This window comes from Equus przewalskii, chromosome 20, assembly GCF_037783145.1.
Source record: "Equus przewalskii isolate Varuska chromosome 20, EquPr2, whole genome shotgun sequence".
Taxonomy (NCBI): domain Eukaryota; kingdom Metazoa; phylum Chordata; class Mammalia; order Perissodactyla; family Equidae; genus Equus; species Equus przewalskii.
The window spans coordinates 22,365,932-22,388,634 of NC_091850.1; the positions used below are offsets into that span (position 1 = coordinate 22,365,932).

At 38.9% G+C, this 22,703-nt stretch overlaps 1 protein-coding gene across 1 annotated transcript in view; it reads left to right on the forward strand.

Moving 5' to 3' along the window:
• The first annotated feature begins 300 nt into the window (after window positions 1–300).
• Window positions 301–22,703, forward strand: part of FGF10 (fibroblast growth factor 10) — an 82,781-nt gene continuing 60,378 nt past the window's right edge. Inside the window, exon 1 of the mRNA XM_008533470.2 lies at window positions 301–5,734. Within this exon, the coding sequence (XP_008531692.1) occupies window positions 5,386–5,734 (349 nt within the window). The 5' untranslated portion in view covers window positions 301–5,385. The remainder of the gene's footprint in view (window positions 5,735–22,703) is intronic.

A 22,703-nucleotide genomic window follows, 5' to 3' on the forward strand; every position in this document is an offset into this window, starting at 1 on the left:
CTAAGAAACGTAGAGGGCTTGAAGGGGAAGGAGGTACAGCTCTACAAAGGGACAGCTGAGAACACAGAAAACAAACAAAACTCTTCCAAAACTTCACGGCTTTCACGGGGAAAGGTCGTGTTCACCGGCAGCTGGGAGGAGGCAGACAGCAGCTTTATGGGAATAGGTTTGCTGTATTTGGTGCCAAGATGCGGAGGTCAGTTTCCAGGAATTTTTGGTGATTTATTGTGTGATTTAAACATTCTTAGATAGGATTTTTTCTCCTTTTTACCATCATTTTCACCGTGTTGGCTATTTTTCCTTTGCAAAAATAGATCATGAAGTTTGTTTGAAAGTTAGGGAATAGAAAATTTACCTTAGTTTCAAACTTTGAAAAACATTTTTTAAGCCAATACCTATGTTTTGAAATATCACACTACTTTACGGAAATTTAATATTAGAATACAGAAAGCAGAATCAAACTATAAATCTACTTTTCTGGAAGATGCCATAAATTTCCTGGGGTAGAATTTATAAGTTCGGATTATATAGAAAAAAAATCCTTGAATATTCTGAGAATACATGGCATCTACTGCTTTCTAATTGCATTCATTTCACAAGCTTTGATAAAATAGCCCCCTTTGCCAACAATATAACAATATTATTTGGCTAGTCGACTAGTATTTAATAATTCAACACTAAACTATTTTATTACTTTTCTTTGGCAGCAAAGATATATTGGTTTTCCATAAGGGTTTTCCTTCTAACTCTTCTTCTCACTTCCACCCTGGCATCTCAGATACATTAGAGTGATGAGTGATCAATGATAAGGAGAAGAGGAGCAGGGAGGGGGAAAGAGAAAATAGACAGGACAGGTGTTACAAAAAAAAATTAGGACAACAGCCTACAGTCTAGTCCCTGAGTTCTAAACTCTGTTCTACCACCGAGTGACCTGGGTGTCCGTGCACTCATCTACACAATGAATGAGTTGGATGGAATTATTGTTAAGTTTCCCTCTGGCTCTGGAGCACTACAGTACACCCTGGGAGGTAAGACCTCTTTTCCTTTCACTTGAAACCCCTAGTTAAAAACAAGAAGATATCACTACTTTATTTGCCCCATTTGTCACTGACTATAAGCATCACATCTAGCTGCATTCTGGGCAGACCACAAGCCCCAGCACTGCCTTAAAGCTGGCATCTTCTGTATCCAGAAGGGAAAGTGGGCTGGGACACATACCCATAAGGGCTGCAGGCTTCAAAATTGAGGCCTGCACATGTCTACTTTGTAGAACAGCCTGGCTGACTTTTGACCTGACTTAGTATTATATGAAGCAGCTTACTGACACTGTCAATAACATCACACATAACAGAACACACACCTTGTAACTGAACCAAAGATAGTGCCAAGCATAAAGAATCCAGGAAATACATACTCAAAATGTAAACTGCTCAAACAGAATAGCTACTGAAGGATCTCGAAATGCATACACAAACTGCTTCTCTGAGGTTAAATAGCCACCTTTTAGGATTCTTCAATGGCTGCAGCCATGGTCTTGCTTTTAAAAGCCTCAATAATTTCTCAAGACATCACATTTAACCAAAGGCCACATCTATTTCCTCTAATAAAGATTTAGCTTAATATTACTGGATATGTTTAGGGCATAGAAATAAAGCATGCCTTCCAGAGGTTGGAAAAAAGAGAAAAACAGCCTTTAGAATTACCAGGTATCACTCTAATCTGAAGCTTGTACTGTCCTTTTCAATCGTTGCAGAGAAACAATTAATAAAGGAACCCATTAAGACCTGATTATTGCTGCTAAAAAAGGAAGGTAGAATTTCAGTGCTTTGAAGTAACTGAGAATGATTCAGGCCTCATTACAGAGATATAATCTACATTCATACATTTATGTTAGTGATTCAAATCTATTGGGAGAGATTGAATTCCGTTAAATAGTGCATCTTTCCTGTGGAAGTTTTCTCAGGCTTTCTCGGGCTAACCTCAGAGGTGACCTAACAATGCAAAGCAGTGGAGTATTTAGGGATTCAACTTCGCTATAAAAGAAAGGCTGTACAGAAAAGAAAAAGAAGAATGAGATATAATCTAAAAAGCTATGTCAGCTTTTCCTTTGGGCTGTTTTGTAAAGGCCCTGCCTGTCATCACGTTGTACAGGAGAGTAGCGAAAAGCCTCTAGAACTTCTAAACACTGCACCTGCTGCAACCAGATTTTAATATGGAAGTTTTGAAGATGTGTTTTTCCCCACTTCAGATAGAATAAAAACACACAACTTCGAACTTAAAGATCTGAACAGTTTCTCCTACTGGAGCAGAAAGTTGGTAGATGTATGTGTGTGTGCACGTGTGCGCATGTGAGAGCGGGAGAGACACTACCTTAGGAGGTGGGGTGAGGGGAAAGTGTGTCTATTGTGAGTTAAAAAAAAAATTAAAAGGATCTCAAGTTGGCATCAGTAGTGTTGATGACCAGTGTAAAAAAACCCTCAAAATAATAACTTCCTCTGTTTTGTAACTTTTCATGGCAGAATCTTTATTGTATGGTGTCATTAAACATAATTTTAAAAAGCATGTAGCTTTAATTAGTTGTCAATTCAAACATTTTGGATTCTGGGGAACAACTCGGCTGAAACTCTAGTCCCTTAGAAACACAACGCTCTCTTTCAGGCACTTGTCAGCTCGGATATAAAACTTTGAACTAGAAAATTGAAATTAGCACAGAGTTCATTTCTAAATATCCATGCTTTAATGAATGAGCAAGACTTGTTTGACGTACGCTGCTTATTTACTTAACTCCCCAGTTAATAGCTACAGAAATTAGAGCTAATTGAATTAAATTTAAAAACCTACTGTAGTGTTCACCACATTGTCAAAATCTTTTGAATAAGCATTGCAATGGGTTATAAATAATGCAATTAGAATCTCAATTCTAGTATTAAATGGCTCTATTCCAAAGGCTCTGAATGCACAGGAAAATATAACAGCATGCATGTAAAGTCATTTTTCAGGTCACTAAACAGCATAATTGGGCAATCATTCCTAATGCTCATGTCTAAAGTGAGATTTTTAATTTCTTTGTATTTTCTCCTATTCACAATGAAGATTGAGATCAAATGCACATTATAGGGATTCTGCTTGTCTCATATACAGGAGCTGTTCTGATCAGTTCCCTCCAATTTACAGTTCCAGAGGTAAACCTCCCAAGTTCACCCTGAAGTGGTTCTCCGTCAATAGCAGCCTAAAGATTAGGTTGAACTCTATGAAATTGCCACTTTTAAAGGTCGAAAATCATAAAATATTGGCAATTTCATGTGTTTCAACGTAACACAAATGTCCAAGTGCTTTTCCGAACATAAATATTTTATACCAGTATATCTTTAGGAACTCCTTCCAGTCAAGCTTTCCCCAGTTTAGAGGAACTCTTAAAGAAGTGATCTTCTAGGAACTGTCTCTTCCTCAGATCGGAACGCATTATTTGTGTTTCCTTCTTTCTGCCTCTACATTCTTGGCAAACTGATTCAGTCTATACCTGGGTTGTGAGCAAGTGTCCTTCAGCAATCACGGGGTTGGGGGGGTGATGAGCGTGAGAAGGACGCTGAAAGCGCAGTTACACTGTAAAATAGAGCCCTTTAAACATTACATTTGAAGATTAAAAAAACAAAAGAAAAGAAAACGTCCCTTTATGGCAAAGTCAAAGGATATTGCATAGAAAAGAAAACAGCAGAATATTCAGCCAAATCGTGTGGTTAAATCTTTGCCATCTCAATAGAGTGCGTTCGCTTTGAAGTGCACGCGTGATTCAGTAAACGACTCATGTTAGCAATTACAAATCGGTCATTTCGGTCCCCAATTTCATTTGCGCCAAGAGAGGCGACTTTAAAGGGTGACGATAAATCTCCCTGAGCTTAAAAGGCAGAGAGGGACAAAGTGTGAACTTTTTACTTCGGCAACGGAAGCGAGAAATCAGTGATTCATTAAACCAAAGACCTCCGTGGAAGCTGGCAGAATAGGAGGAAAGGAAGCTAATTATGTCTCCCTTTTCTGTGCTCGCTCCGACCAGTGTATAATCTGCTGCTTTGGAGGGTTTATTCTCAGCATCTTCTGCTTTCTCCCCCAGCCCTCCCCTCCTTCTGGGAGTGAGAGGGTGGGGGGAAAAAGTCAGCCTAGCACGAGGCTCCAGGTGGCTCTCAAGTACTTCACTGCCAAAAGAAAAAAAAGAAAAATCCTACGCTGGAAAACAAGCGAGAAAGGGGCTCCCCGGAGGGGATTGGTTCAGGCTGGAAGGCAGCAAAATTCGGAAAGCACGAGGATACAGCTCGCGCTGGTGGCCAGCGCCGCGAGCACAAGGACGCCTTAGCCTGCGCAGCAATTAGCCGGAGCTGGAGGCGCCGGCGGAGGCGGAGGCTGCGGCTGCGGCGAGGAAGGGACCCGGGGCAGCCCCCGAGCTCCGCGCAGAGGCATCGCGCTCTCCTCTCCGCGCTCCCCTGCTCTCCCCCCTCTCGGCCCCCACCCGCCTCCCTCTCCCTGGCGTTCTCAGCAGCCGAGGGTTTCAGATGTCCCACCGCCGTTTGACCCCCTCCCCCCGCTTCTCCACCCCTGCAAATGAGGTTTGACCAGCAGAGGCAGAGCCCACCTCTGGCTTAGAATCACTGACATTTAGACTCCAGGCTTCAACCTGTTTACAAGCTGGCTTTCCAAAGGAAGGGGGGGAGGGAAATAGGGCCAAACAAAACACCAACCGCCGTCCCCCCCAAACAAGAAGTGACTTTCTGGAGGCTTCAAATCAACAGGCACCACCAAAAAGAGAAAGCAAGAGGGGGAAGAAAACAACGGCGACAGGGCAGCTGCCTCCAGTTCTGACAACTCCAAAGGGACGCACTTTTAGAACCGGCTAGCAGGCTGGGGCTCTGCGGAGAGCGACCAGAAGGTGCCAACCGCAGAGGGGCGCAGGCATCTCCCCCAGCCTCCCAGCCCGATCCCTTTGGGTTTTGTTCACCGTGCTGTCATCTGTTTTTCAGACCTTTTTTTGCATCTAACATGGTGAAGAAAGGAGTGAAGAAGAGAACAAAGTAACTCCTGGGGGAGTGAAGATCTCTAGTGACCAATACCACCACCGCCACCACCAGCTCCCGCTGCTGCGGCCACCCACGTCCACCATTCACCGGGACACTCGAGAGGCGCACGGCAGCGGATCCGAGAAAGGAGCGAGGAGAGGCAGCCGGCCCTTCTGAGGAGTTATGGATGTTGGGGCATTCACTTCTGGCCAGATCCGCGCCCAGAGTGAGCTAACCAGCGGCCGCCACTTCCAGCTGTCTCTTTGCCTCGCACCAGGTCTTACCCTTCCAGTATGTTCCTTCTGATGAGACAATTTCCAGTGCCGAGAGTTTCAGTACAATGTGGAAATGGATACTGACACATTGTGCCTCAGCCTTTCCCCACCTGCCCGGCTGCTGCTGCTGCTTCTTGTTGCTGTTCTTGGTGTCTTCCGTCTCTGTCACCTGCCAAGCCCTTGGTCAGGACATGGTGTCACCAGAGGCCACCAACTCCTCTTCTTCTTCTTCCTCCTCCTCCTCGTCCTCCTCCTCCTTCTCCTCTCCTTCCAGCGCGGGGAGGCATGTGCGGAGCTACAATCACCTCCAAGGAGATGTCCGCTGGAGAAAGCTTTTCTCTTTCACCAAATACTTTCTCAAGATTGAGAAGAACGGCAAGGTCAGCGGTACCAAGAAGGAGAACTGCCCGTACAGTAAGTAACAAATGCGCGCTCCCCTCCTTCCAATTATCCACCCCCACCCCACACGGGGGGAAATCTGTTCCAGATGTGGCCAGCTAAATATTTACGTCCCCAACCCCTGTAAAATGATTAAGTGGAATACTTTCACACTAAATCACCCCCCACCCCGTGTATACATTGTGCTGCCGCTCCCCCACGGCTCCGCACGCTGCCTCCTCACCCCTCACTCCTTGCCACCCTATCCGCTCTGTCTCTCTGGCTTGTCACTCGCCGGACCAAGCAGGGCGCCCGAGAGTTGCAGTGTATAGTTGTAGTGTATAGTTGCCGGTCCCTCTCCACCGCCCTTCCCCACCTCATCCCAAGGTCTCCTTTCTCTCCCTTCTGGAAATGGCTCAAGTAAACACATTTTATTTCTTTTCGCTGGCAATCTTATTAAGAGTTTGGGGACAGTTTCCTCAAGCTGAAAATAATTATCCGCTGTCAATTATGGGGGCTTTATGGGAACTTTATTTTAAAAAAGAGTCAATTCTACTCGCTCCCCACCCCCCGTCCCTTTACCCCACCCCGTCTCTAGATAGGAGGGAAAGCATTTTTCTGGTTTTGATCTTTTTGGGGGGGGGGGCGGTGCTCCCTTATGTTGGTTTGAGTGATTGCAGTCCATGAAGTTAGCTTTTCAGGCACAACTGCTGCTATTTGTCTTCTGCCTGCCTTCTCTCTTGGTAACATGATGCTCGTGTCTGCATTGTCAATAGCATATGCGCTGCTTTGTGGTGTCCTGTTGTATTCGTTTCTTCTGAAACCTCTCATATTGCAGAGCCATACTACTACAGCATTGTAAACATCTGGGACTGGATTCACACAGACCTCACACAAATTTCATTGTCATTCTTTTATTTTCAAAGTAAAAGTCATAAGTCTGTTTCCATGGCTATAGTTGTCCCACAGGATGAGATTTTCTCTTGAGTACAAATTATGCCCTGGATCCCTGGATGTCTTTCCTTTTTCTTTTCCCCCTCTCTTTCCCTCTTGAGCTCTTTCTCTTCTTTCTTTCTTGCTGGAGTGTGGGCTGGGTCGGGGGAGGGAGACTAGAAGAGGAGGGGTGATGTTGTGTCTCTTCTTGATTCAGTCCAGCAAAGCCAGATTACCCTGTGAGCTTCTTTTCCTAGTTACTTTCAAGTGGTGAGACTTATTCATCCTCTATTGATTGCTCTTTGAAAGGGCCCCGAGGCTGTGTAACAGGCGCACTGGAGACAGTAGACAATGACATTTAAACATCTTTAATGACCATTTAGCATTATCTCAATGTTACTTCCATGTCACCTTTTAAAGGGACTTTATTGTGTCAGTTGTGTGGGAATTCCAAGCATACATTTGCCAGCTAACGTAAAGACATGGGTCAAACATTTCAAGATTTCTTGGCCCAGAAAGCATCTAATACTAATGGAAAAGACAGTTAACTAGAACTTAGCATTTTCATTTTAAACAAAGATTTAGAAGAACTAAGCCTTAGTTTTCTTATTTGGGGACTCACATACATTCAACATTAACTTCTGTTCCTCCTCAGCTGCTGTTTCCATTTACTAAAATTAGCAATATGTTTACAAGTAAGAAAAATATTTGGAGAAGTATTTTAAAGTATTCCATTTTATGTTTAACACCAGAGATGTTAAATAGTCCGTTACCTGTTTCTTTTTCCATTCTGATTCATAGAAAGTGGCTGAAATAATGTCATTTATGATGCAGAATTTTTTTTTTTTTTGCTCAAAAGTCATTTGTTACCTGAATTCATTAGATGCTGTGTATAGATGTTATGGTTGTTGATTAAACATTTAATACTTTTGTTCACTTCAAACTAGTTGTGGTATCACCCAGGTAGTTCGATGGGGAAGAAGTGGTCCAAGCACTTACTGCAGAGTGAGCTGGGAGTTTAAAAAAAATAATTCCCATGGACTGAAATTCTTCTTTGTATTTTTAGTTCGTAGACATAACTCAAAGCAATATAATAAAACTTCAGAGTGTTAACCTTGAGCAAGCTTTATTTTTTTTTGACACTAACTTGATTTTGCTATTTCTCTATTTTAAGTATCTTTATATTGTGATGCAAGGACCAATCTACACTTAAATTACTATTTTATTTATGAAACTTAAATTAATCTTTTCTAAAATAATATCACTGTTCAGTTAACTATTTAGTAAAATGATTTCCAGGGTATACACTGAATTATATGTTTACAGTAAGAATTATCTGCAAAGAGCAAAGTATAGGATTTTTATTGCACAAAAACAAGTGTGGAAAATTTTCATCCTAACTGTCCAAAAGATACTAATATCTCTACCATAGGATAAAGTCTACTAATAGTTCTTTTTAAAATTATGATGTCTTGTATAGTAATGCAATCTTAATCAATGGTTGAAAATGAAAGGGGATGGGGCTTGCTCTGTCAAATAATGTCAAACCATAAATAATGTAGGCTTTCTAAGAACATCTGTATCAAGACACAGCAAGTGAAAAGTAGAGGTTGAAAAAGCCTTAATTTCACATGTGGCCAGGTAATCAGAATGCTGTTACAATTTCCAGCTGGACTGATTCAGCTGAACTACATGGTTTCATTAAAATATTGTCTAAATGTTGCATAATTACATGTGACCAAACTTTTGCCATGCCTACAGGGGAACCAGCCACCCAGCCCACTAAATGGTAGCCTGTTAAATATTAGGGTATCTAACCTCTGAAGAGTGTCAGTTCCTTGTCCAAAAACCACATTTCAGTAACATTTTCCTAAACAAGTTATTAATTATTCCAAATACACAGAGCTGTTCTTTTGAGGTTTGCTTATTTGAAGCTTAATTTTCTTTGTTACTTTTGACCCTAGTATTATTGCTGCTAAAATACAGTAACAGCTTATCTAAGAGGTTACATGTTTGTGATGTCCTGGGTAATTAAACAACTGTTTCACTGGCTTTTTGCCAGCAAAATGCTAACAAAAGGGAGTAAGGAAATCACCCATAAGCATTGCAAAATCATTTTTAACTTCTGTCTCCAAAGCTGGTTCCCAGAGATTGGAAGGTTCTAAAAATATTACACGTGCTAAAGAAACTCTTCTCTATTTGGGTGATGATTATAATTTCTCTTTTTTAGAGGGGTGTATTTTTTGTCTGCTTCTTTGCCATTATATGAGAGTAGAGTAAAGCAAATGGAGATGAATTATGTTTCTCCTGCTAGAAGTCAGGGAAAGCTTGAATAATTTAGAATAGCTGTGGTGTGTCTGTCACTAGATATGCTCAGGCTCATTTAGGTTTGTTTTATCATTCTTTACATCTAGAGCTTTGCCCTTGAAACATTACCATTCGGCTCCAGTTCTGGCCTCCTAGAAAGGCTGGATACAGCTGTTACATACCCTTGCAACTGGGACTGGTGGACCTTACTAGATGTGAGTAAAACAGCTGTGGGCTTCTCCCATGGTTGTCACTTGTAAAAAGGGGGAGTCTAGTGAAAAGAAAATGTATCTCTAAACTTGAGACAGCCAAGGATGGATATTCTCAAAATGGAAAGCCACATCCTTTATGAATCTTTCCAGGAGAAGAATATGGGAGACAGAGAAATCAGTATGTACTGAGTATATAGTACGTATCCCATTTCTTTAAATATATCTCATTTAACATTCACAGTAGTCCTATGATTTAGATATAACTATTCACATTTTTCAAATACGGAAACTAAGCCTGGAAAAAGTAAATTAGCATAGGTCATTCAACTAGAAATTGGCAGAACCAGGATTCAAGCCTAAGTTTATTTGGTTATATCGTTCTTTGCTTCTTCTACGTCTCTGCTACTGGCACCGTTGATATCAATATATTAGAATTAGACACCCCAAAATTCTAAAAACAAATTACTCTAAACCTTAATTGCTTCTTGCTGTGAACACCATCAGTTCTTCGGAATGAAACTGGACCAGTAGTAAAATGGCAGTAGAACAGAAAGGGGATATGTGAAAGGCTTCATTGCAGGTGGTTACCTGGCATCAGACAATGTTAGTGCATTCTCTAGGTGAAATGTCTCTTTTGATATTATGTTTGGGAATATAATTGCTTGTGGACACACAAAATACACAAACATCAATCTCACTTATTTTAACAGAGGGCATTAGAAATACATAGCTAAGAAAACTCCATGAATGTCGTTATATATAGTAATTGTTTACAGCTGAGGGCCAAATGTTTAATTGCTCCCATGTGTAATAAAATAATTTGATTGTAAATACCAGTGTGAAATTGGACTGGTGTGGAAATTTCTGATACGACTCTAAAAAGGGCAAAATCTTAGAGACCTGAAGCTATATAAATACATATTAAGAAAGCTTGAAAATGAGTCTGCAAATCAAAACGGTACCTCACCCTGTAAAAATGACTGATTATTTTCTAGGATTAAAGATTTGCATTATTACTTTTTCATCAGAACTAGAGTTTATTGTAGGAAATTAAATAAAGTGAGAAAATAATTGTTGGAATTGGAAAATAGGGACTTGAATATTATCTCCTAATGAATATACAACAGTTTCCTGGGGAGAAAACCTATATCCAACTTAGGACTTCCACTGGCGTCTTATTTAAGGTGCGGTTGTTTCTAGAGTTGGTCGCATAATTTATAACCAGTAGCATTTAATCATGAGCATTGAGGATTTATGAAGGTGGAAGGCATTGTATTTAATGATTACATGACACTGTCCTGTTACCTTACTGCATTCCTACCATATGGACCCTCCGCTTTGATGGCTTTATCATAAATCCATTAAAAATGCACAATTACAGAGAATTTCCTCTTCATAAACCTGATTTATGTAAATCTATCAGAAGTAAATCTACTAGAAGAATCCCAGGAAAACAGTTGGCAGAAATCACGTGCTGATATTGAAGTATGAGAATTCAGCAACAGCAATCTCTAGGTTTTGGGCATTTCAGTGGTCTATTACACAAAGGTATAACCCACTCTTTAAAAGCAAGTGTTTTCAAAATGATGTTTAAGCGTGGAGTTTAAAAGAAGAAGAAGAGGAAGAAGAAGAAGAACGATGTCTTATAGAATGAAGGAAAGCCCAGTGTATGCATATTTTCCTCTACATTTTTATTATCCGGGTTAGAGCAAAAAGCCTCTTTCCAGTTCATTTCTTTAGTATTTAATGAACTTATAGTAGAACATGAATGAGCACTTTAAATTCCTGCACAATTACCTTAATGTTCAGAGGCAAACCCCATTTGTTATCCAAACATCTAACTTTCTACAAGCTAAAATGTTGGAAAAAAGTTGACAGCTCATTTGAAATGGAGCTAATGTTCCTCACATTTAAGAGCTGCCTATGAATATCTACATCTTTCCTAAGCCTTAAATGTCTGTATGCTTATCCAAAATCATGGTACAAATGATATTTCTTTATTATGCTTCAGAAGGAAGAGCAGTACATGTGTATTAGTTCAAAGTGATTTTAATCTATCTTAACATTAATTCTGTGAACTTTGCAATGAAGAGTAATTCAGATGACGTTTTTAGTATTACTATTCCAACATTTGTCAGCATTAATAGTTGATGTTTGCTTAATGTAAGTAAGCAAAATATTAGCATTTCCCTCCCAGAAATTAAAGTTCTCTTTTAATTTTCCAGTAAGATGGGGCATAAGATTCATGTTTATATAATTTTAATACAGTTTTATCACAGTCTAGAAAAGTAATAAAATCTCATTTTTGTCTCAAGTCCTTTATGCAGAAATATCTTAATTTTTCATGGTATGGTACAATGGTTTAAAATCATTTACGTTTGCCATTTGACCCATAGTGCTTATTACTTGATTTTATGGATTAGAAATATTTACTTTTCATAATTGTCACTCTTTCTTCATGCCTGTTACCTTTACCTGGGCCAGTCAGGCAGTATAATAAGTGGTAACCTAGAGATGCATCTTTAAAATTAGCGAAAGAAAATGTACCTGCATCTTGGGAAGCTACCAGTGACACTCTGATACTGAATTAATGAACGCAAAATGTTGATGCTTTACAGAATCAGTTTGATAACCAAGTATTTAATTAGTACAGATTTTACACAAATAGAAAGTTCAAGATATCTAAAAGAGAGCCAGGTCATCCACAAAATAATGGCCTTAAAGGCTCCCTTGCTTTTAAATCAGGTCAGTTGTGTTCTTTCTTTGAACGCTGTGTTCTAATTGGAACAATAAATCAAAGAAGACACTCAAAGTAGATTCCCATGTAAGGTGGACAACTGGACAGTGACTTTTTACTGCTGCTAACACGTGCTTCCAATTACCATTTGATAGATTCATAGTGCTGGCAGTAAAGCATTGCCTCGTTTTATAGTTCACCTAATAATTCTTCAACCTCAATCTGTCCACCTTTACCTATATCTAATCTGTCAGTATGTGTGTTATCATTAATGAGGAATTTTCAAATGTTTGGCATGCTTCCTACAATGAGTGATGACAGTGAGAAATGAATGAATCCTTTAATTAGCTATAATAGAAGAGGTAAAGTATTGAGTAAGTTGATGTATCTCCAACTTCAAATAATTATCAACTAAATATAGCCTAATATTTTCTCTACAACTATAACTTAATTATGAATAGTATGGGCTGACCATAGCTCAGTTCTAAATAGGAATGGTTAACAGCAAAATTAAGACTTTTTTACAGGGCATTTTTCTATAATATTATTTTCCTTCAAAGACCTTGTGTTAACGCTTTACTGATAAATGTTTGTGTTAGTTCATCCTTAACCTTTTTTGAGACACTGCCCGTTTGAGGATAACTTGACATATTCATAGAGTCTTTACAATTCCAGGTTCACCAACTTCTTTCTAATAGTTCTGTCCTGAGGCATTTATACATCTTCAATACTGGCCATCTGTGACAACTTGGCCTCTGAGGCATTGTGAACCCCTCATACTCTATCACCCCTTCACCACTCCATTATTTTCTGGTTTTTTATTCCTTTTCCCTGGTTTCTAAACCCCTTCCATACCATTGAGGCCAAGGAAAGTCATGTATTATCATTGCTTAGCATCCCATGTTACACTTATAGCCAGCAGCCTAGTCTTTTTTGAATGGATAGCATCCAAAACAGATAGTTTATGTTCTATCCATAAAAGTCTTCAGCAATGTAAATTCAACATATTCCATCATGAGCCTCTTCTCATGTTGAATGTCCAGTGAATTCTCCCGTGTTGGAGCACTCAGGCCATTTTCTTACAGCTTTGCCTTTACGGAAGTGGGCAAAGCACAAATAAACACCATCTGACAGTGAATGCTGATTGTCTGGTTACTAAGTCATCATTCTGCATTTTTCCTCCAGGTTAAATATTTTGTTTCCAATAACTCTCCCTGCAGGTTCATCTTACCTTTCTTTTAAATTAAGGACATGCAACACTTACTAGCTCTTTGTCATTTTCCTTACCTTTTTCCCATTGTCTGGACTCCTATGAGAAAGAAAGTAAAGATGATTTAGGAAATCAAATAATTATTTCTCTTCTACTTTAGTCATCATTTATTTCAAAGAAGATGAATACTAATTTGGAGGTCTTTAATATTTTCAACTTGTAGAATTTCACTTAGATTATAAAGCTTCTCTGAACATCCCTGCTAAATGTAACTCTTTAAAATGAAACCAGCGTTCTCACTGATGCTGGTTATCAATGGAGAAAATGTACAGTATACACGCATGATACTCCAGGCTGACTGAATGTGGAAAAGCACGTCTCTTTATTAGAAATATACTGAGTCACAGGCAGGAGTTAAAATATCAATTAATAGCACGCGTGTGTTCATATACTTCCTTCAAGGGAAAACCTTTTGGCATTGATTACTGAATTGGATTTATTTTTATTATATGCAGAATCTGATGACTTACATATGTTAAGTTTACAACTAAAAGCCATGCTTCTTTTCACAATGGATTTCAAATTATATAGCTGTAGATATGGATATATTTCCAAAGCCTTAAATAGCTTTGAATTATTGATAGAATTATTAAAAGAAAAATTAATATTTTGTAACATGGGGAAGATGGTGACACATCATATTAATTTACATACTATTTATGATCTAAAGTGAGATACATTTACAGTGTGACTAATAACAGCAATTACCAATGTAGTAAACCAGATTTCTAGGGCATTTTTTGGAACATCTCTTTAGAATGATATGGTTCCACAAATATGAAGGAAATAAAGTGCTAGGGATGTTAATCAGATACAGTGTAAAAACTTGATGAACAAAACTACAGAAGTGCTTTTTTAAAGCTGCAGCAAGAGAGATGGTAAAGAGCATATAATTAGGACATCCAAAGCAGAAGAGACCATAAAGCATCCAGACACAGACTGTGAAAGGAAGAGGAGATGCTTTTCTGGAGTGATGAAGACATGGGTTTTGAACTCCAGGAAAGAGATCAAGCTAATGAGTAGCATCCCACAAGGGCTGACATGACAAGAAAGGTGTAGGGGAAATATAACCCAAGCCCTGGCATTTGACTAGATGTTAAATTAACTGAAATGAGAACCTGTGATCTAAAAGGAATCTCAAAGAAGTCATCACAGACATGGTAGCAAAGTAAGGCAGGCTAAGTCGGAGTCCCACTAAAGAGGCAGGGGATGGAGGAATTAAACATGTGGGCCTTGACTAAAAGTGATTACAAGTATGGGCCTGGATTGAAAGTGGTCTTTGAAGCCACATAAGTGGATGCATTTCAGGTCCCAAACAGACAGAAAAATGTGTGACTTGGGCATGTTGTCATCAGTAAAACAAGGGTATTAACAATACTTACCTCTTTCCTAAGTGGTAAAGATTAAATGAGATCACTCATTCATTCAACAGAGATTTATCAAGTGCCTGCTTTGTGTCAGATACCCCGTGACACTTGAATACAGTGCAGAAAAAAGATGCTGGTTTTGCTTTCACAGAGCTTCACTCTATAGACAGTGTCGAAAAACAAACAAGTAAACAAAGAGATATATGATGAAAAATTAGGGTAAATGCTATGGAAGAAGGGTACTTTAACAGAAAACAATTGGGAACCATTCTAAACCTTATGGCTAGAGAATCCTTTCAAAGGTGGGAGGAGGAAGGAAGTGAACAGCATGGAGAGAGTTTGGTGCCTCCTCCAAGAAAGTGTAGAAAAGGCATACTGAGTCTGGGGGCTGGTGAGAAATCTAGAGAAGTCGGAGTGAATCCATGTAACAGCTTAACAGTGCCTGGTCTAAGTCCTCATCAAATGGGTATCATATAAAAAAAAAAAGTAAATATGATGCTTCCTCTTGTTTTGAGGAAAAGCATCAGGAACGCAACTAACCTTTTTCTGATAAAGTGGGAATTAAAAGTATTGGAATTAAAGAAAGAGGCAGGGATGAGGAATATATCTGTCATTTTTTAGGAAGCAAAATATTAGAATATCTGAAATTCACGATGTTCTGAAGTTTTAGGGAAAGGGCAGAGATCTGGTTCATTAAGAGACTAGTAGCTGATATTTGAAAACTGAAGATAACTTGAGGAGAGAGTGAAGAGCTGAAAATAAAGAATAGACAACAAGTGTGTCCAAGGACACAACTATAAAAGAGAATAAAAGAAAAGAAAAAAAAAAGAAATAGGGGCAAAACAGGTAACTGGAGAATGGAAGAAGACAGATTATTGCATAAAAGGCAAACAGAGAAAAGCGACTCCATTTTTAAATATTTCGAAGCAAATCTTATCTTTCAAGTCATGATACGGTTTTGAACCAGGATTATCACAGTTCTCAGTAAATTCTGTAGTTAAGTTTCTTGTTTTCATCCCATGACTGTGACTTTCTTGGCTTGTTCCTTCAAAGGGCTTGCATTCTAGAAATAGAGACGGGAGATCTTCACAGGGAATTGGAAGATGATATGAGTCAGTTTATACTAAATGGAAAGAAGCAGGGCGGGACTTCAGTAAAAAGCAACCTGTAACTGAGGGAGGGTCACACTGAGGATAAAGGACTCCAGCTGGACATGGACTTAGATAAAAAGAGGAGTAAGAATATCCTAAAAGAAGGCACAGCAGCATGCAGGCACTGAACTTTCCATCAAGTTTTCAGGAAACAATGGGCAGAATAACGGAGTGCAGCGGAGTTTATAGGCTGAGGTGTCTTATGAAGTACAAAGCAAAACACACCGGAATGTGCTGTCGGGTGAGAGGGAAGTATGGACACATCTTTATATTTGAGGACCTACATTTTCTGCTAAAACATTACACTAACACAGTTTTTATTTAAGATCAGCCTTCTTTCTTTCTTCCTTTATGGTTTTGACTTTTGGAAGTGAAGAAAAAACAAAGAGAAAGAGAAATATTTGAAAAGAGTATAATTGAAATAACCTAAATATATTAAAATTGTAGTTTGATCAGCAAAAACAAACAAGCAAACAAAAAAAAAAAACAGAACTCATTTTATACTGGGGACATAAACAAGTAGTTCTTGTCTACACTGGATGGCATTATCTTTAGTGTTCCTGTTTTGCTAAATGATCATTACTTAAAAATTTAAAATAGTCCCTCATGGCAGAAGTTCTCCAGATAGACATGTCCCTGAGAAGGGGTTTTGTAATTTCCCAGCAGATTCCCAAAGAAAACTGAGGCATCAATATTACTTGCTCCAGTTGTATATTTTTGTCTTGTCATTCCTGTTCTAAATTGTCTTCGATTTACTTGGTTTAGGTGATTAGGAGAAGAAACAAAGAAGACTACAGCTCTTTTTCTTGCAAAAGAGTATACTTAAGTATTTTTGAAATAAACCAGGAGCAGGATACAGACAGCATCTATGCAGCTGCACCCACTCTGAAGACCGTGAGCTTTGGAGACACATTTCTTGATGTAGAATCTGGGTTCTAAAGCGATGTAGCTGGGTAGCGTTGGACGAATTACTCCCTGGGTCTTGATCTCTGCAAGTATTAAATGAGGATAAGAATATCATCGCTGTTAGAAGAATGAGTTTGTAAATTTACAAATGAGACTATAAATGTAAATTCCTCATGATAGGGCTTGGCACATTTCAAGAACTCAAAAATGTTAGCTGTCACTACTGTTTTATGCTATGGCTACTGTGTTATTTTTCATTATCCCATTTTCTAAAAAGATCCTGAAGTAATGGGATAAAAAATTAGACAGAAAATTGATAGCGTACCACCTTAGTTTATCTTATAGTTTATAATGCATTTTAATGTTTTCATCAATTGATTCTCTGAGAAATTGTGTGAAATGGGTAAAATAGTCATTGTTACCCCCATACTATATTTCGATGAGAAAATTGAGTCTAAAAGTTATGGTGCCAGGGGCCGGCCCAGTGGCACAGCAGTTAAGTTCACATGTTCTGCTTTGGCAGCCCAGAGTTCACAGGTTCGGATCCCGGGTGAAGACACGGCACCTCTTGTCAAGCCATGCTGTGGTAGGCGTCCCACATGTAAAGTGGAGGAAGATGGGCATGGATGTTAGCTCAGGACCAGTCTTCCTCAGCAAAAAAGAGGAGGATTGGCAGCAGATGTTAGCTCAGGGCTAATCTTCCTCAAAACAAAAAAAGTTATGGTGCCAGACTGAAGTTATATAGTTAGCATAAGTGAGTCAGGATTCAAACCTAGGCCGGTCTTAGCTTGGATGACCTTCTGTCTTGGTTTGCCTGGGACAGTCTCAGTATGCATCTCTTGTTCCGGCATACTATTAATAACATCTTCTTCACCCTCAAAGTATCCCATTAGGAAATCACCCTAGTCTTGGCCAGTCTGGTCTGTGTAAGGCACAAATCTACACAAGCCAGTTCCCTGTTAAATCCTTCTGTTTCTTCCCATTGTCCTCAGAATAATTCCTTTGCATGTCATGTAAGGCCCTCACAGTTTGTTCTCTACTGAACCCCCCCACCTCATTTCTTGCTATATTCCCCATTATAGACATACTGACTTGATTTTAGCTCCAGAGCATGCCTTGACCCCTCATGTGGAGCCATTGCACATGCTACTAGGTCTGGCTTGCTTCTACCCTGGTCCCCTTTCTTTCAGGTTCCAGTTAGGTGTTATTTCTAGGAAGTCTTTCTGACCACTCTATTGTCTCCACAAAACCTGCAGTCCCCAAACACCTGTATCTATTATTTGAACAATCTCCTACTTGATTAATTTACCCACCTAGTATCCTCATACACAAAAAGCTTGTTGAGGGTGAGAACTGTACGAACTGATCTTTGCATGCAAGCCCTTTAATACTGCGCCGGGCATATAATAAGGCCTTTCTATATATTTATTAGGTAAACTACTCTTTTTGACTACATGTCCTTGATCCAAATCACTTAGACTCTCTTTGGTTCAGTCACCTGGTTTGGAAAGTGTAACTAATACACTACCTACCTGAGAAAATGTGGTTGACGTAAATTGCCTTTTAAAGTTCCATTCAGTTCTAAGTTCTACAATTCTGAGATCTTAGAAAATAAATTAGGTCCATGGTTACTTAACTAAACGTTAAGTAGTTAAATTCATACAAACTTCTGAACGGAAATATTGTATAATTTTTGAAATGGATTGTTTCCCATATTTCTCCACTTTGCCGGATGTTATTATTGACTATGTTCAGTGGAGTTAAATGTTGACAGTACTCCCTTTTAAAATTGATGCTGGCTGTGAGATAGTTATTTATGGTTTCAGAGTTGTATTTGGGTCCTGGAGTAATCTGGCAACAATTAAGAATTGAACAATCCTTGGTAATTCATTTAGAGAAGAATTATGTACTGCAAAGAGTGGGAGTAAAGGGCTATGGTTCATAGTCTCAGCTGTGTCAAAACATTTGCTGTGCAATCTTTGGCAGGTCATTTACTTTATCTTGGCCTCAGAGACTTAATCTATGAAATGAGTGTATTGAACTAAATTAGTATTAAAATATTTTTGTTCCATACACTTATTTGCTAGATTAAGGACCAGATTCCAGGAGCCTACCTATATTAGGAGATAAAAACTTTAGCATGCTGAATAATAGCCACCAAAAGATCCTAAATCTCCAAATCCTAATCTCCAGAGAATGTGAATGTTAATTTACATGATAAAGTTTTTGCAGAAGTGAAAAAGTTGAGGATCTTGAGATGAAGAAATTGTTCTGCATTATCCAGGTGAGCCCTAAATGCTATCACTTGTTCTTATTATAAGAGAGAGAGAGATTAGACACACACAGAAGGCAGAAGACAATTTGATGATGGAAGCAGAGAGAGATGTAAAGTACAATGCTTTAGCTTTGAAGACAGATGGAGTCATGAACCAAGGAATGTGGCTGTAGATGCTGGAAGAAGAGAGAAACAACTTTTCACCCCACAACATGTGGCAGGACCTTGGCCCTACTGATACCTTGATTTGGGCCCAGTGTAACTGTTATTGGGCTTCTGGCCTCCAGAACTATGAGAGAATAAATTTCTAATGTTTTAAGATATCAACGTCGTGGTAATTTGTTACGGCAGCCACAGGAAACTAATACAGATTTTGGTACCTCAGAGTAGGGTGCTACTCTAATGAACACCTAAAAATGTAAAAGTGACTTTTGAATTGGATAATGGGTATATGCTGGAAGAATTTTGAGGCTCATGATAGAAAAAGCTTAGATTGCCTCAAACAGACTTCTGGTAGAAATATGGACATTAAAGGAACTCTGGAGAGGGTATAGAAAGAATGAAGAGGACAGTAGAGAAAGCCTATGTCATCTTACAGAACACATATATCTTCATAAACAAAATGTTGGTAGAAATATGAATATTAAAAGTGCTTCTGAAGAAAGCTAGAGAAAATAAGGAGCATGTTATTGGAAACTGGAGGAAAGGCAATCCCTGTTATATACTGGCAGACACTTAGCTGAATTGTGTCTCATAGTAGTATGAAGGCTGAACTTGTAAGTGGTGATTTGGAAATTTAGATGAGGAGATTTCCAAGGAAAATGTTAAAGGTGTAGCCTGGTTTCTTCTTGCTGCTTATAGTAAAATGTGAGCGGAAAGAGATAAAGTGAAGAAACAAGTGTTAAGCGAAATAACACAAGCACTTGATGATTTGGGAAATTCTCAGCCTATCCAGATTGCAAAAGATGCTAAATTAGGAGACTCACTATTAAAAAGTATGCTCTAAAGAAAAGGCCAAAGGTGTGGCTGGACAGCCTTAAGCTAGTGCTAAAGAGATTAGTCTTGTGACTGATAGGTTCCCTCAGCCATCTCAACAGAAGCTAGAAATAGAGATTATCAAAGAAAGATCTGAAGAACACTCTCTTATCTACTGACCTGAATGCCTGTGACATACACAGGAGACCCACAGAGTTTTTGAGAATGTTATATCGGCAGAAACACTGCCAGATTTGATGGAAAGAGACAGAGAAAGGACAAAATGAAGGAAAACTGTCAGACTCCCAAAATCCTACAGGCAGGAAACAGGATGATAAAACTATTCAGCTGCTAACACATGCTAGCTTTCAAGAAAAAGGAAGGATCACTATGAGGGCAGAGCCTTGGGTACAGTGTGCAGAATGGCAGGTGCAGAAGCAGAGACCCTAACCACGGGCCCAGAGGCAGGATGCTTAAGCACAGAGGACTATTTCTAGGTCTTGAAACCTAGTGGAATTTTCCCTGCTGGATTTTGAAGTTGGTTGGAACTGGTGACTTTTTCTTCGTTCCATTTTTCCCTTTTTGTAATACCAATGTCTATAAATGTTGTACTATGCCTATCCCAGCATTATATTTTGGGAACAGATACCTTATTTTCTGATTTTACAGATCCAGAGACATAGAGGAATTTTGCCTCAAGATGGATTATTTACAGATTCTCACCTATACCTGATTTAAATTATCTAGATGGTGAGACTGGGGATTTTTGAGCTGATGATATTTAAATAAGATTTTGGACTGGACTTTATGTTTGTGTGTGGAAACTTTTGAGGTTGTTGGGATGGGGCGAATGTACTTTGTATATGGGTTGGATATGAATTTTGGGGGTCCAGAGAGTGGGCTGTAGTATGCTGAAAAATAGCTATCCAAAGGTATCAGGTCTTAATTCTTGGAACATGTGAATCTTATCTAAATAGTGAAGTTTTGCAGATGTGATTAAATTAAGGATCTTGAGATGAGGAGATTATCTTGGATTATCCATGTGGGCCATAAATACCGTCACAAATGTCTTTATAAAATGCAGAGAGAGGGAGATAGACATACACACAGAAGGCAGAGAGTGATTTGGTGATGGAAGCAGAGACAGATATTTGAAGATGCTATGTTGTTGGCTTTCAAGATAGAGGAAGGGCCATGAGCCTAGGAATGTGGCTCAAGAAGCTGGAAGAGTCAAGGACTGATTTCTCCCCCAAAGAGCCTTCAGAGAGAATATCGCCTTGTCAGCATCTTAATTTCAACCTAGCGAAACTGATATTGGATTTCTGGCCCCCAGAATTATGAGAGAATAAATGTCTGTTGTTTTAAGTCATCAACTTTGTGATGATTTGTTGCAGTAACCTATGACAGCTTTGTGTGCCCCAAATTAAGGATAATTTGACAAAAACAGAATCTTATTGTAGAAAGCACTAAGCATGGACTCAAATAGACATATATTCAAATACTTTGTCCACTTATTAATTGTGTGACTGAGATAGATCTGTGAGCTTCTGATTCTTCATCTGATCAATGAAGTTTAAAATAATTTATGAAAAAATATCTAGCAAAGTATCAGGCTCATAATAGAACCTCAAATTTTAATTGATTCTAAATTAATGATAAATTTAAATGACTATATATTTATACAACATTATTTTAAAAATATAGTTTATTTGCACTTAGTGCTTTGACTGCTGGGCACTACAAGAGCAAAGAAAGGGCTTTGCTTGTTTGATGCAGAACCTGGCTGTAAAGTTGGTCTGTTTTTCCATTGGGTTATAAATTCAGCCTGGATTAAAGGGTATTTGTTCTCTTCCTCCTCACTGGTCTAAGAGGCACTCCCCTGAAGGTGCATGCTAAACCCATGGGAACATTTCCAGCTTAAAGAGACCCCTTTATAGTTAAGAGTGATAGTAGACCTATTTAATAAATGGATAATTAGAAGAATTAAAATGTAATCAAGTTGTACTTTCTGAGGTATTTCAATATTTAAATGTGTTGAAGTTACTGTACATTTGCTCCTTTTAAAACTACACCGTGCATCATCTATCCTCTTTCACTATGGATAGAATTCATATAACATCCTATGTTTAAGCCTCTCACATCTCAAAATGTTTCCCTAATAGTGAAACTCTCCTAAAATTTGTTATCATGACTGTTCATATCTCTTGAATTTTTAAGGCCTGGAAAAAGGCATGATTCTAAAACTGGCATTTCCTCTTACAGAAAATTAATTTCTCTCGCAGTAATAGGGACTATAAAGTTGTAGACAGTAGATAAATATTTTGTTGTTGTATCTTAGGGTAATGGGGCTTTTTCCAAGTGGAGGCCAACAATGGCATCGCCTAACTGAGAGTGTTATGGAGCTCACTCCTTTTTCTCCTTAATACTCATCGTTGACTGAGTGCTGGGGCTACAGTAGTTTGAGAAGAGAGGTAATGGTAGTGAAAATGGGAAAGGTGGGTGCAGTTAGGAGTAGGGCTCTGGTGCAAGGGAATGGGGTAAAAGATCTGACACAGGACTACCTTGAGCACAGTGAGCATGCTAGAGGTGAGGATCAATCTTACCAGCCCTGGTGGCTTTCATAGACTTTTACTTATAGTCTCTGAAACCAGGCAAATGGCATAGGTCCAACCAAATCTACAGGAGCCTTCTGAAACTTTCTTAGAAATAGAATGGCCATAGAGACAGTTGTGAGTTCTAGTTTGAGTTCCAGTCCCTACCCATTTCTCTTAATAAAAATAAGATTCCTTCTAATAAGTACTTAGAAAAGAGGTTTGGAGCAAAAGGAGAGAGGTCAGATTTAAAATAGTAATAATAATAGGCAATGCTAGGT